The 16,071-nt window shown below is 41.3% G+C and overlaps 1 protein-coding gene across 10 annotated transcripts in view; it reads left to right on the forward strand.

Annotated features, from left to right (window-relative positions):
* agrn (agrin) overlaps positions 1 to 16,071 on the forward strand; it is a 428,855-nt gene that overhangs the window by 390,311 nt on the left and 22,473 nt on the right. For 6 of the 10 annotated variants that reach the window (XM_023331766.1, XM_023331734.1, XM_023331746.1 and 3 more), the window contains 5 exons: positions 681 to 815; positions 10,972 to 11,062; positions 11,306 to 11,470; positions 11,570 to 11,678; positions 14,138 to 14,149. In XM_023331766.1, the coding sequence (XP_023187534.1) occupies positions 681 to 815; positions 10,972 to 11,062; positions 11,306 to 11,470; positions 11,570 to 11,678; positions 14,138 to 14,149 (512 nt within the window). The remainder of the gene's footprint in view (positions 1 to 680; positions 816 to 10,971; positions 11,063 to 11,305; positions 11,471 to 11,569; positions 11,679 to 14,137; positions 14,150 to 16,071) is intronic. The other 4 variants (XM_023331737.1, XM_023331754.1, XM_023331773.1 and 1 more) reach the window with 1 other exon arrangement.

Below are 16,071 nucleotides of genomic sequence, written 5' to 3' on the forward strand. Positions count from 1 at the left end.
GGAAAAAGAGCCGCGGTGGTAGAGAAATGGGAGCAGAGGATGAAAAAGTGTCAGCGAGGGAAAACAGGGCAGCCCTGTGCGCTCAGCGGGACAGGGTTCATTAGCACCCCCCCCCCACCACAGGCTCTGACTGCCAAACTAATGACGGGTGAATTCAGACGGGCTGCAGCATAAGGCAAACCCATCACACACACCAGATGTGTGTGTGATGGGTTTGCCAAAAGAAACACTCTGATGGAGAAGAGGCTGTGAACAAACAACCTGCAGTTTATTTTACTGGGATATTAAGAGACAGAGCAACACAAAGCAGGACAATATAAGTAAGTGAGTAGTCAGTTTCCAGTCTAGCACTGCATCTCACTGTGAATGCACTCCCATTATGAAACAAGGTGGTGGCAGCATCATGCTTTGGGCATGCTGTCCATCAGGTCTGACCGAGGTTCAGTTATTCGCCAAACCTAAAAACCTCCCTGTCCAAACAGACCGAGCAGTGTGTCGTCTGCTGCATGTGTCCTCAGTACAGAAACGGTTGTAACGTGTTTTGGAAATTTCATTGAATACAAACTGTATTTTCAAACCTGCTTCATAAAACAAAATATTCTCTGGTCACACTAGAAGAGGAGTGTTGTAAATTCTCTGATACTTTCCTTCCTCATGATGGTAAATGTGTGTTTGTTTAGGTCCAACATGTGCTGACCTCCATGACCCCTGCGAACACAGCAAGTGCCACCAGACATCGCAGTGCAAGGCTCTGCCTGAAGGGGGCTATAAATGCGAGTGTCCCATGGGGCGAGAGGGGAAGCACTGTGAGAGAGGTAATGTACTGCAGCTAGCATCTTTCTTCTTCTCTGTGCGTGTTCACCGACGTTTCCTCTCGTCTTTGATCGAACGGAAAGCATAAAAAGTGCAAACCTGCTGGCATCGGGGCAATGTGAGGGCTGCTGCGCTGCGCTGCAGAGCTGTGGTGGATGATTGGCCCCGTTGGGCCGTTCACCACATCCACTCCAGTACGCTTGTTAGTGAGGAAGCAGAGACGCTTCGTTCCTCCCTGCCTGCCACCACAGGTGTTGTTCTCCAGCTTGTTGTTGGTGTGTAGCTCCCGCTGCTGGGACGCCACAGCGCTGCCGCTGCCTTTGAAGTTCATCATTAGAAGTTTGGGCAATGTCGTGTTGTGAAGTTTACTTATATTCTTCCCTCCCTGTAGATGCTGTCATGAATGCTGCAAATTAAGGAGAATATGCTGTCATGCTCTCTCCAAACAAAGGAGAATCCAGGCACCATCCTCTGGGAGTAAAAGGAGATCAGATGGGAGTATCCTCCATCTTCTGAGCCTCAGTTAGCGGGTGATTAAAATAAATTGAGGTGAACCAAAATCAATGCTGATTGAGCATGAGCGTCTCTCATTCCAAAAGGCTATTTTTACAAAGGAATCAATGAGATGACTAATCGCATCAGTCCTCCTGCTCACAGTGATTAATGGCAGCGTCAGTCAGCCAGAGTGGCAGCCAGGAGCAGGGCCCAGAAGAACGCAGTCAGGTCCCTCTGAGGCCGCACTCAGCTAAGGGGCCGCTCATCACCTGAAGGTGAACTTACTCACAACGGGACACATCTGGGTGTGTGTGTGTGTGTGTGTGTGTGTGTGTGTGTGTGTGTGTGTGTGTGTGTGTGTGTGTGTGTGTGTGTGTGTGTGTGTGTGTGTGTGTGTGTGTGTGTGTGTGTGTGTGTGTGTGTGTGTGTGTGTGTGTGTGTGTGGAGCTAGAGTCTCCACTGTAATCCGACGAGGTTCGTCAGTGCAGTTCGCTGCTTGATTCGTTCACAGTGGAGGGTTTTTCACTGAATCACCTCCTTTCCTCTGCGCTTTCACCCTGTCTTAATGTGAATCATTATAATTTACCAATGAAAGCAAGACCTCTTAGAAAAATACACTCCAGGGTAGAGATGGACCGATTTATCGACCAGCTGATTTATCTGTGCCGATTTCCCTAATTTTGGGAAAACGGTGATCGACTGATCTTTACATCTTAACCACCTATTTCATCTCCTCAGCAAAAGTATTTAAATCAACTGTTATCTTCTGCTCTGCTGTGAGAAAGGTTTGACTAACAGACCAGCCCACCAGGTCAGGTCTATATGTTTGCAGTTAATGAGTTGTTGGCAACTCTTTAACCTTCTTGGTACATTTAGCAACATTTTAGACAAAAAAAAAAAAAATTGGTATCATCCAAAATTGGAATCGGCAGGTCAGGATTTTTAATAGATCGGCCAGAAAACTGCAGTCAGTGCAGCCCTACTCCAGGGAGGTTTTGGCTGCTACTGGGTTCCAGTTGCTACATTTGCAGCAAAATCAGACGTCTGTGTTTCTGTGTGGATCTCAGCAGGTAACTGGTTTACAGACACAAACACCTTTTAAACTGTTAGCCAGACTCACCTACAAAACCTTACATAGTTTGTCATGTCATGGTGGGTTTTTTGTTTGCTGTTATGTCATTAAACCAGAATAAAGGTGAAACGTCTGCTCCATGCTCTCTTCCTCTGGTGACATCACTATGGGGTGGGGCCTTTATCTGCATTTTTTTAATCCAATAACCAAATATAAAAAGTGTTTCTAACCTCCTGGCAGAAGTTTGCTCCACCTGGACGGACTGTCTGTCAGTCAGTCTGGCCGCGGCTCGCTGCACTGCGCTGCCACTCCAGATGCTGCTTCAGACGTGATGTAGGACTTTGAAAGCTGGATAGTTTGATAGGCTGGAAGACTTTTATTTTACCCCCAGTGCAGAACTAACAGATTACATGCAGCTGTCATAAGTCCACTTCATCCTACAAGAGTTGATCAATTATTAAAAACATTTCATTCTGGACTTCCGGTTATGGCGTCTTACTGATCAGCTGCTGGGCTCTGAGCTCCGACCAATGTACCCTGTATTTAGATATCTAGACCACTGCTAAGATATTTTTCGTACGAGCAAAATCCCTGGGACAAGCTAGAGACTCAATTCAACCTGCCAAGATGCCGAGTAAATACAAATTAAAAGCGAAAACAACCAGCAAAGAGGGATCCGAAGGCGACGCTAGCAGCGAACTGGAAAACGAGCACATGGAGGAGGCTAACGCTAACTCTCAGACCTCTGAAGCTACCCTCCTGGAAGCAATCCAAGCCTTGAAAACTCACTTTTTACCAAGCAACTATGGGAGATTTGAACTTCGAATCAAGAAATTAAAGACACAGTTTGAGTGTTACTCGAGAGGTTTACCTCTGCAAAATCCCGCATTAGCAACCTGGAGGATGGCGTTGCCTCGTTAACAGGCAAAGAAGCGTCCATACAAAAGAAAATCCAGGATCTTTGAAGGTGGAGCTTGAAAACAGATGCCGGAGATCCACCCTGGGACTCGTGGATTTACCCGAGAAGACAGAGCAAGGGGACATTGCGGCTTTTCTGCAGACCTGGCTGATGGAGGCCCTGCGGCAGGATGCATTTCCATCCCCCACCCATTATCGAGCGGGCCCACAGGCTGCAGGGCCAGAGCCCCCCAGGCCGCCCACCACGTGTGATCATCATGCAATTGTTATAGATCCGTCAAGCCAAAGCGCAATAAACAACAACCGGAATTAAGTTAACTATTAATATTTATTGTTGCATACATGAAAAGGATTCCCCGCTAGTTTTATCCCTTCGTTGTCAACCCGACATGGGGATCACACCAAACAGGATGTAAGTATTCAGGGAAGTGTCCAAAACAAACAAAAAACAAAACAAAGTAAAGAAAAGGTTGTTAACCTACGGAGCCCTCTAGGGGACATGGGGAATTTTTTTCTTTTGCGTTCCCTCGCAAAACATTTGCGTTCCCTCGCAATACTGTACTGGTCAGTTATGCAGCATAATTGAATACTGTAAGCCTTTCTTACGGTGGGCGCCGTACTTTATGCTTTAATATAAGGTTATGTGAGGTTTTTCCATGAATGTTAGAATCTTTTTGTGAAATATCTGAAGTTTTATATCTTTCTTTAGGATAGAAAGGCACCACAAACCTGTGATATAAATAGAAACTTTCCGTAAGTAGGAAAGAAATAAAAATACATCCTAATTTGGACTATTTCTGAGTTATTATTTCGGGTAATAAATCATCTGACAGTTTTGATTGTGTCTCTGTTGTGTTCGTAGTCTAAATGGTTTAAAGAGCTGCTTTCAGTGCCGCTCCATCTTAGCCTTAACAGACATAAACATGCAATAAAAAAAATCGATTTTCAATCAGTGTTTTTTTTCAATCAGCAAAAGTATTGCGAGGTAATGCAAATGTTTTGCGAGGGAACGCAAAAGAAAAAAAAATCCCCATGTCCCCTAGGGGGCTCCATATTAACCCGCCCTCAAAAGCACTACAGAAGAAAAAACAATCCTAACTGGGCGGACTAACAAAAAGAAAAAAACCAAACGCTCAAAGGACAGCAGGAGGCAGTGCAAAAACTGTAAGACAAAAACACAAAATTACTGAATGCTTATTAAATTATTTTAATCAAATCAACTTAAAACACATTAAAACACTGCCTACCTGCATTGCATAAATCAACACTCTCAGATCAAACCTTGATGTAGCCGATCTGGTGCAACTCTAGCAAATAAAAACAATATATAAACATACAATTCATTCAGATTAAAAGGACCAATGTGTAAAACCTACCTGCGGCATCGAACAACCACGCCCAGGTAACGCTACCACCCGAACACCAATGCAGTCCTGTATAAAAACACCATATCAGCACAACTTACTTAAAAGAATCACTTTAAAACGGTTTCCTCCAACCCACCACAGCCAGCAAACAGTGTGGGCCCAACACACAGCTGGTGAGATCCTAATCTCGACCGATCATCAGGTTTAGATTGATCCCACCCTAAAAGTAGACGGGTTATACAACATTTTATGTCTGAACTAAATTTAAGAGATATAAGGTGAATACAGAATGCAACAAAGAAAGAATATTCATGCCACTCAACTACTCATAATAGCTATAGCCGTATAGATTATTTTGTAATTTCAAACTCTTTGGTTACCAGAATTAAGAGTTGTGCCTACAAAAGCATATTGATCTCCGACCACTCACTATGCATGCTTAAATTTTCACCCTTAATTGCGATTAGATGTAATCCTATTTGGCAATTAAAACCTCACTGGTTGCAAATGCCCCAAATTTCTGAAATATATTGAGATAAATATTAATGATTACTTTAGCCTTAATAAATCTGAGACTACAGCATCTATTAGATGGGAAGCCTTTAAGGCTTTTATATGGGTCAGATAATAAGCTACACAAAAAATAAAGCTAATTGAACTATCATGGAGATGCTAAAACTTGAAGAACAAATAAAAGAGACTGAGCTTGAGATAAATCTAAAGGGTTCTAAAGAAAAGCAACAAGAACTGCTAATATTGAGAGCAAAATATGACAAACTATCTACTAACAAAGCTTCATCAGAGATGTTCAGATTGAAACAATTTTACTACGATCAGGGAAATTACAACTGCAAATGAAAACACTACTGATCCTCAATAAATGAATGATCTCTTTAAAGATTATTACTCAAAATTTTATACATCTAAAGGGCATATACCACAAGCATCACTTGACTCCTTTCTTAATTCTATAAACATCCCCACTTAGTGAAAAGCTAAATCAGAACTGGATATGCCAATATCTACCGATGAACTCTCAAATGCAATAGATAAATTAAAATCAGGAAAATCATCTGGTCCAGATGGGATTCCTTTGGACCTATATAAAATATTTAAAAACAAATTACTGCATCCCCTCTATGATATGCTATTGGAAAGTTATACCATTAAAGAATTACCTCCTTCCTTGCGAAATGCGATCATAACAGTTCTACCTAAACCTGGGAAATCTCCCACTAGATGCGAATCCTTCTGACCAATCTCACTTATAAACTCTGATGCCAAAATAATATCTAAAGTTCTAGCAATCAGGCTTGAGAAATTTTTACCATCCCTTTCTGACCCTGATCAGAACGGATTTATAAAGGGGCGGCAAGCTCACCATGGTATCCGTCGTGTACTGAATATAATTCATGCTAAATATGAACATCCTGATACAGCTTTGCTTTCACTTGATGCAGAAAAAGCATTCGATAGAGTGGAACATAATTATCTCTACAAAGTTCTCTCTCAATTCGGTTTCGGTAGTTATTTCATAAAATGGATTAAAATAATTTATAATAAACCCTCTGCCTCAGTTATAACTAATATCATTGTATCTGAATCATTTAATCTAGCTAGGGGTACAAGTCAAGGCTGTCCCCTCTCAACCCTCCTCTTTGTTCTGGGAATTGAGCCATTGGCTATTGCCATAAGGAATAATCAAAACATACATGGTGTCAGAATACAAAATATCGAATCTAAAATTGGACTATTTGCCAATGATATTATTTTAATGTTGTCCAATCTAAATTGCTCAATCCCCCAACTACTTAAAACTATCAATGAGTTTAGTTATATTTCCGGTTATAAACTCAATGAATCTAAATCCACCATCCTATTTTAAAAACAGGCTGAAAGAAATAATCCTCCAATTCACACAACATTTCAGGTGGCAAAAGACAGCCTTATTTAGGCATAAAAATTACTCCAAACATGGATGATCTGCTTCGGGCAAACTACACACTGGTGGTTAATTCAATAATGGAATCACTTGATAGATGGTCTACCTTACCTATATCTATGATTGGCCGTATAAATATTCTCAAAATGAACGGTCTCCCTAAATGCCTATATCTTTTCCAAACCATCCCTCTTAATCCTCCCGACGGTTTTTTTACAAAAATTCAAACAATCCTAAATAACTTCATTTGGAACAACAGACGAGCCAGATTATGTTTATCATTATTATATCTTCTGTATGACAGAGGAGGGCTAGGTGTGCCAAATTTCAAGTGGTGTTATTGGGCTGCTCATATCTCTAGTGCATCCTGCTGGTTTTCAGCAACTGCTCCGCTGTGGGTAAATATAGAAAATATAAAAAACACTCCCTTATCCCTAAATTCATATCTATACTCAAGGAAATGCAAAGAGTTATTAAATAATACTTCAAACCCATTTGTTAAAAACACTGTCTGTCATGTTTGGATCTAGTTTTTTTAACCCACATGCAGAGAACGACAGGAGTAAAGAAATCAGTAGTATAATGTTTATTGAATACAATTGAGCAAAATAAGATGGTTCAGGGTCTTTCCAGGAGGGGGGCAGGGTCACGGAGTCACTGGCACAATGAAGGACAACAGATAAAATGTTGAGTTCAAGGTTGTAGGAAATGAGAGCTACACGGGTACTACTGGAACGGTCTTACTTGTATTGTCGAATAATGACTGCTGGGAGAGGGTAGGCTGCGGGCTCGGGGTTCGTCTCCTATTTTGCAGGTCCTGGGAGGTGATCTGGATTCCAGAGTACTGCTCGATGGGGGTGGTTCCGGGTTGCTACGTGGAGGACGTACAGGTAGATCCAGGCGTGGAGGGAGGCAGAGGAGCGGTCCTACTGCTAACTGGCAGGTCCGGGTTCGGCTTGAGATCCAACTGAGGAGATTGAAGAGGGACTCGGACAACCAGTGGGTATTCACCACGGCGTCACGAGGATGGGTTATCCAAAGGGCCAGAACGAGATCTTTACGAGGAGATCACACGGCGTCGTTAGGAACACCTGGGAACAGGAAGGCAACAAAGGATTACTTAGAGAGGATTCGCTGGGAGAAAACACAGAGAGTAACTCAGGGTAGGCTCAAGATACCATCACTGGCAAACACTCAGGCGAAGAAGGGCAGTCAGTCCGCTCCTCTTAAACCTCAGGATGATTAGATGATGACCAACAGGTGTGCTGAACCGCAGGTAAAGCCCTGCCCGGGAGGCAGCCTCTGGCGCTATCCGGTGGACAACCAACGGAACCACAGACGAACTAAAAGGAAAAGAAAACCCCAAAAAGGACAACCCCCCCCCCACCCCGATACCTAACACTATCCGAGTACGGTATGATGTACATAAATTCAAAAATGAAATACCAACACAATCCCAATTATCCCTGATCTGGGGCAACATGACATTTGAACCAGGTAGGTTCAAAGACATGGGTTTTAAAACATGGTATGCTAAAGGTTTATGCAAAATTTCAGATTTATTTGATAAAGGGATTATGATGAGTTTTGAAGATTTGAAACAGAAATTTGACATTCCAACTAAATATTTTTTTAAGTTTATGCAAATCAGAAGTTTTGTCTTGGGTACTCAAAAGTCTCTAACTTTACCTATTCTTACTTCTATAGAAGAACTGGCAACAAATTACCATTTGAAGAAGGGCCTAATATCCCGCTTTTATAACATCATGAAAGACAGAATCCCAGACATCCTCAGAGCACAAAAGATTGGCCTGGTGTGACGACTTGAAATGCAATATATCAGTAGAGGAATGGCAGAGGGCCTGTCTGAAGGCACAGACACAATCTATTAATACTCATTTTAAGTTAATCCAATACAAATGGTTGATGAGAACATATGTCACTCCAACATTACTAAATAAATTTCATTCCAACATTCCGGATACATGTGCTACATGTGGAGATAAAGGCAATTTGATTCACTGCCTTTGGGAATGTCCTGAGATTCAGAATTTTTGGAAGGAGGTTTTGGATAAAATTTCACGTATGGTTGGTACTAAACTTAATCCCTGTCCTAGGTTGTGTATCTTAGGAATTTTTCCCTCTCAAACTCAAGCAAGGTTGATCAAAAGTCCATAATTTACTGTTTGGTACAGGCTAAATATAGTATAGCCAGGTCCTGGAAATCTGTAGCCAGACCTCAATTAAAAACTTGGATGTCTACATTATCAAGCTCTCTTGCCTTGGTGAAACTCACCTTTATGATTAAGGGTAAATATTGTGTGTTCAAAAAGATATGGGAAAAAATGTTGCTATTCTTGGAAAATATAAATACTCATAATGATGATTGACTGAATGTACTCTAGCTAATTTTGCTTATGTTTATATTCTTATAGTGTCTGTAAGTCTGTTATCTTCATGTTAATTCCAAATGTACTCACTTGCTCAAAAAATGTACGAAAATGAAACACTGATGTCGGGATGCCTAGAACCAGGAGGACGATGCCATCACCTCATACCAGCTTGTGGACTTTGATTAAATCTCTTGGACTAAGTCTCAACTTACACCCCTGAGATAACAAACTTAAAGTACTCTGTCTCACTGCTATCAACTAATGTTTGTCACCTTGAATGTTTAAGTTGTTAATGTGTTTTCTTTTGGTTTTATTAGGTGTTTTTGTGAGTTACTTGTCTGTGTGTCTCTTTTGAAATATAAAAGACAATAAACAGATTTTGGAAAAGAGAAAAAAAAAGAAAAAAACATTTCATTCATTCATATTAGCTGACATAAGCCAAAAAAACAGAATTGTTATTTTTCATCAATTAATGCTTGTGTCAATTTATTCTAGGCATTTGGAATCTGTACTTCTGGATTCAGCTAGTAAGCCTGTTCTGGGATTGATTGGTGTTGGCTCTGTCCTTCACTAGGGGGCTTCACCAATTAGAATCATTACGACGTCCCAACAGTTTTACTGCAAAACTGCTGTAAGATACTTGAGAAAGAGAGAGAGAAACGCTTTGTTCCTCTTAAAGCGTCTAAAGCTGATGAGTCACCAGAAGCTGCAGCTTCACCGTCCATCATGGATCAGGTTCTGTCTGCCATGTTGGTTCCTAATGCCAGAGAAATCCAGCAGTGGGAATCTATGCTTCATTGTCCAGTTGGGTTTTTATTGTCAGTGTACATTTTGTAAGTGGATCAATATACACCATTGGACTTTAAGAGGTAAAAATGTGAGCTTTGGTTCCTTTGGTACTGCCTGTCTTGGTTTATTGGGTTTTGAGGGCTTTGCTGCAATTACTAAGGATATAACCCTTTCCTAAAGTATAAATAAGAGATGCCCCAGAGCATAAACATTGACCTCAGTGAAAAAGGTTCATTTTGCTCATTAATCTGACATTTTAGCTAAAGGTTGCATCGAAAAACTTCTGCTTATCTAACTTTTTTCTTCTTCTTTTTCTTCTGCTCGGTGCTGATGTGTGCTTTCCTGACACTGGCTGACCTCTTGTGTCTTATTGATCCTTGTATTGGGCTGAGCAAATGGGTGAAGAGGAGAAAAAAAACACCCACCCACACACACACGCACACCCACACGCTTACACACACACACACTGCTTGAGAAAGTAAATTGTGAGCCTCTTTTCTCGCTCCAGTGGAGTTTAGTTTAGCAAAGAATTTATTTTGTTCCTATTTTTGCCCCTCATTTCCATGGTTAGTGCCATCATAATTAGCAGTCTTCTGCACAATAGCTAATTAGCTTCCTCATCTCAGTCTTCCTCCTCCAGTCTGACTCAACTCTGCTAATCCCAGCCAATTACAAATAAAAGCTGCCTTACCAGCTGCAAAGGTATCTGCATGTTTAGGAAATGGCGTGGCGCTGAATGACGGTGTTTTTTTAAACACCTCCCTCCCCCTTCGGGTGACACGTGAATGATTTTTAATGTCAGGCCACTTGTCAGAAGATGGCTCGGTGCCAGTCTTAATGAGTCCAGACAGCCAGGCGGAGGCACGTCGCAAAAACATGAATTTGCAAAAAGGCCTGCCAGAACACAATAGCTCCATTATTTCCCAAGGTCCCAGATGTGTGTTAAACTCTCCATGTCTGCAGAGCTCTTTGTCATCCGGTGGCATGCTAAGTAATCGCTCTCGCATGAGTATTTCAGGATTTTTGTTTTCTTGTCTTTTTTTTATCTCTGTAGAGAGGAAGTCTTAATCCCAGGGGCTACACGCACACACAAATCCATCTCTGACAGGTTTCCCTCAAAGATGTGCCAACTATCCCTGAATTCCAATTGTGTTTGACTCTTTGCGTCTATTTGTTTTACAGTGACTGAGCGGAGAGGCGTTTACATGCCTCTGTTCAGCGGAGACTCATACCTGGAGCTCAAGGGGCTTCATCTCTATGGGCATGATCTACGGTAAGTACCGTGTCTCAGTGTGAAATCTGTACGGCATTAGATGAATATTACGGATAACACTGAACATGGTGTAGTTTTCATAGTTCCAACAGCTCTGTGCCTGGGGCAGAGAAGGAGCTCATGCTTCTTTAAGGCTGAGCTGAATTCATAATGAAGATTACACAACTAACCTTGCTTAGGCTGCAGCATCTTGGTAGCTCTACAGTGTGTGTTGACATGGATGTGTCTGTTCCTTATATGTAGTCAAAAGTTCAGCATGATGCTGGTTCTCATGGCCAATGACTCCAACGGTCTGATCTTCTACAACGGACAGAAGTCTGATGGAAAGGGAGACTTCGTCTCTCTGTCCCTGAGCAATGGCTACTTAGAGTTTCGCTACGATCTGGGAAAGGGACCGGCTATTATCAGGTCCTGTCACTTCAACAGAAAAACATCTGCAGCATATCAATGTTTAGATTATAAGGAGGCTGCTTTCTGACGTCCAGTGTGTGTCTTTGTGTCATTCAGGAGTAGGGACCAGATGCAGCTGAAGGTGTGGAACACCATCAAGCTGGAGCGCTCCCTCCGCAAAGGCGAGATCCGGTTGAACGAGAAAGCAACTTCAGGAGAGTCACCGGTAAGAAACAGCAAGCTAACTGAGCAGCCAATCAGCATGCAGGACATTGGGCATGTGCTTAGCCATGCTTCTGCCATGCATACTCATCTGTGTGCTTCAACCCATCAATGTCATTCTTGGCTTTTTGCTGCTTCTGTTTTTAATTTGCAGTGCTACTCTTAGGCACAATGCCATTTCCTAGCAGTTAATATATCAATATGTACAATATTCTAGTTACAAAGGTCTGCTTGATGCAGAATTTAAAAGGTGTTTCATTCTCTGCATTCACTCTCAGCAAGGCAGTCAGATATTTGATTTCTCTTAATCCATAGTGACATCAGGGCAACATTAATATGCCCAGATACATATGTCACATAAACCTAGTTTGTTTCTCTGTAAATGGACTATAATGCCGGACCAGACCAGACAGCAGTGACTGCAGCACAAATGAAAAGCAGACATGCCTCAGCGTTTGAGGAAGTTTAAATAGTTTGTTACATTTATGATGTAATTTGAACTGAAAACATCAAACTTTCAGCTTTCTTCCTCCACTGCAACTAACCATGATTCAAGTAATCAATTATTTTAAAGATGATTCTGATGATTAATCAGGTAAAAAATATGATTCTTAATTTAACCCCTTAAACTGATTTTATACAATATTAGAAAAACAATAAAGGATACAAATAAACAAATAACCCAATTCCTTTTGTAAATAATAAACATTTTTGCCTATATTGCAATAACAGTTTTCCTTTAGTGTATAATTGATCATTTGTTGCAAACGATGCATTTCTGATTAAAACATCTTTCTAACATGAACATGTGAAAAGCTCATCACTTTCTGCTAGATTAAATATCAACAGATTATGGCTAATCTGATTATTCTCTGGATTAACTGATTAATAATTGGATCACAAAAGCTGCTTAATAGTTAATATTTTAATACAACTTGAGCCAGGTTAAACTAAAACTAAGCCACCTGAAGGATTCTGGGTAAAACATGTTGGTTTTTCATTTTTAGAGTGAAATGTATCTATTTTTGTTATAGTTTTGGTTTAATTACCTCTCTGAGTGTTTTATCTGAGTCTCTATGCTAAAGTTAACAATTAATTGATCGGCAAATTAGTTGACGATCATTTCAATAATCGATTCATCATGATTAATCATTTCATTCACACAAGCAGAGTACTGTTGTTAGCGCAAATCATTGAGCACTAACATCTGAATAAGTTTGAGTTTCTGATCAGCTGAAAGTTTCTCTGTTTGTCTGAGGGAAGGAAAGGCCTCAGTGGTCAGCTGACTCAGATCTGAGAGCTTTACCTCTCTGGCTGCTTAGCTCGCTCGTCTCCAACAGATAAAACTGTTGTGATACAGAAAAACCCAGAGCAGCCTTTACTGCTGGTTTACAGTCAATTTGGTCAAATTGTGCCTTTGCAGCTGCGTCTGGGGGAGAGGAGGCAGATAAGGGAGAGATATCAGCAGCAACAGAGGCATAATGACATTTCTGAGTTCATCTCCTAGACCAATAAACAGGTAGCAGCCTCTAAATAAAGGTGATCTAATCGCTGGATAAGTCTCTAAGTCTTCCAATTAGATTAAAGAGTGCAGATTGTGATTATGAACACTCTGTCTGTCAGCTCTGTAGTCTTCTACACTTTAAAAGATTCTCAGTTTTTTTGTTTTTCTCCTCCACCGTCTCTCCTCCAAAAATCAGCGTGGTAATCGTGTTTTACTCCAGCAACATGGGCAGAAAATCTTATTAAAAGAAAAGAGTAAGGAGAAGCAAGGATGTGTTTGCAGGGGAAACAGGAGACACCCGGGATGAGCTGAGAGCTGTAGAGAAAACACACATGATGCATACACATTTCTGCTTTGCTGGGAGTAATCATCATATCAAAGAGCGCCCAGGCTGCCGCAGTAATGAAACCCAAACTTTCAAAAGGTACGGAGAGGAGAAATCTAAATCTACTCCTCTTATTTAATGGCGGCAGTCAGTGAAGAGGCAGGCTTAAGAGGCACTATTTGCAGTCATTCATCCATGAAGTTTTTTTTTTATTTATTCCTTTCATCTTTTCTTTATGCATGGCCACTTTATACAGCTTCTTATTTACACAGCTGCTTTATTGTATATCTGTTAAAACAGTGGTGTTCAAAGTAGCCACAAAATTCATCAAATTAAAAATGCAAAATTTGGTTTATTTATTGTGATATTATCAAAATCATTTGAATGGCCACAAATGGCCCCTGAGCCACACATTGAACACCCCTGTTGCAGTATGCGTTCCTCATGTTTTGTTGTCTTTATGTTGGTTTTCTGTGCTATATTTGGACGCTCTGGTAGATGCTTGTGAGGTGATGGTGAATGTTTCTCTAGCCTGCATGCCTCTGTGAGCACAAACACGTAGTGGTCTCCCCTTCCAATAACGCTCTTCTTCCATATTTTCTTCCTTCTCTATGATGTGCTCTCTGGATATCAGAAATCACGCAAGGTAATGAGACAAGTCTCACTCACACCTTATCCCCTGTTTCATTTCAGCCACTCACCAGTCTCTCACTCCTCCCATCCCTCCAATAAAAAATCCAATAAAAGAAAAGTCTGCAGCTTTGAAACTACCACTTCTGAGTGAAAACTTTACCGTTTCAGAAGCCTACATGCCACACAGCGGCGGAGATGAGATGCTCTTGAAGAGCATGGTTTGGGTTTCATCTCGGTCCATCTGCTGCGGGGGCGGGAAGGCGGGTGGCAGAGAGAGAGAAAGAGAGAGGCAGTCATTCTCTCGATGGCCATTGTTTAAAAGCAACAGAGACATCTTCATTAGCGCGGCGTGGGCAGGGGGGATCACAGCGTGCTGCATGGCTGTGGCAACGGCGAGAACAAGGAGGATGTATACGGACAGCGAGGTGCTAAGCCAAACCCGCCTGTTCGCTCGTCATTTGTTCTCGCTTCTGTTGGACGCAGGAACAATCCGCCATAGTGACAGGACGTTGCTCCGACTTTGACCTGCAGAAACCAACACACACCCAAATAATACACACCTAAACAACACACACTCAAACTCACGCCGCATCACCCAAAGAGCCATGCCAAACACATCCATCCCACTGTCCCTGTTCAGCGGGTGTAAATTGTCCCCCATTTTTAGAAAACACTGAACACAAGCTGCCCTTTTCCCCGAAGAATGACTGTAAATCGCACAACCTTTAGAGTTTTAGAAAGGTTCATGAAAATCACAGCAGCAGGTAGAGTAATTGCAAGGTATTAATGACCCTTGACCTTTTTCAGTGTTATGTAACAATCGCAAACTACAATGTAGTTTAAAAGGATTTCATGGACTAATACAGAGTACTGCTTAAGTGTGAAAAGTAAGAAAAATGAAACCTAGTTTTACTTTAAGGGCTCACATTTATATTCAGACCCCTTTAATGCATTTCCCCGTGTTAAAATAAAAAATATGTTAATCACACCTCTTAAATTTTGTTCATATAGATATTCTTGTATGTGAACTTTGTTTTCTCAAGAGACTTTTCTGAATGTCAAATGTTTGAGTTATGCCCAGACATCTTCAGTGACTTGAGGCAGGTCAGGCTACTGGTTACTAGCAGCACTTACCTCAGTCAGAGGTAAGTGTAAAATTATCTGCGTTCGTTTTTGCCGCTGCCTCACTTCTGTTGGCGGTGCCCTATGTGCAAAAAACCTTCATGTGTGTTAAGGCTGTTTGCAGTGTGAGAAGCACAAAACCTTAATTCATATAAATAAAGGCCTTAAAATGTATTGAATGCCAAGAGCCACAAACGAGACTCAAAGATGTTATAATTTCTATTCTTAACTGTAAAACAGCAGAATCCCAGAACCAGCTCCTGTATCTGTAGTTTTATTTGACCTTTTGCATTAAAAAGGTTTTAAGAAGTCTTACATGTGACTTTCTGAGACCTGCAGATCACCTGGTTGATGCAGAATTAGATTATAAAACATTGCTGGCTTGGATCACCTTCAATCTATCATCTGGAAGCAGAACTGCAAACCATGTCCATGGTGGTTCTTGAGGAGCAGCAGAGAGCCCCCGCTCAGGTGGAAGAATCAGTTAACATGATAACAGTCACATGTGTACCTCACATAGTTTACCATAGTTGATGAGAAGATGGAGCTGAACGCAATGTAACTCTGGAAGAAAAGCTGCTAGTTCCTGAAAAGACTAAAAAACTTTGGGCGGAGGTTCAACTTCCAGCAGGACTCTAAAGACGAAACCAGCTCAAAACACAATGGGTTTAGATTTCAGCCTGTAGGTGTGAAAAGCTGCTAGAGATTAGCAAATACTACGAAAGAGGGCTGAAATCAAAAGGATCAAAAACTTTACGAATTTAGTTGTGAAAGATTTTGAAAACTATTATTGTCCTTCCCACGCCCTGTGTT

This window comes from Xiphophorus maculatus, chromosome 1, assembly GCF_002775205.1.
Source record: "Xiphophorus maculatus strain JP 163 A chromosome 1, X_maculatus-5.0-male, whole genome shotgun sequence".
Taxonomy (NCBI): Eukaryota; Metazoa; Chordata; class Actinopteri; order Cyprinodontiformes; family Poeciliidae; genus Xiphophorus; species Xiphophorus maculatus.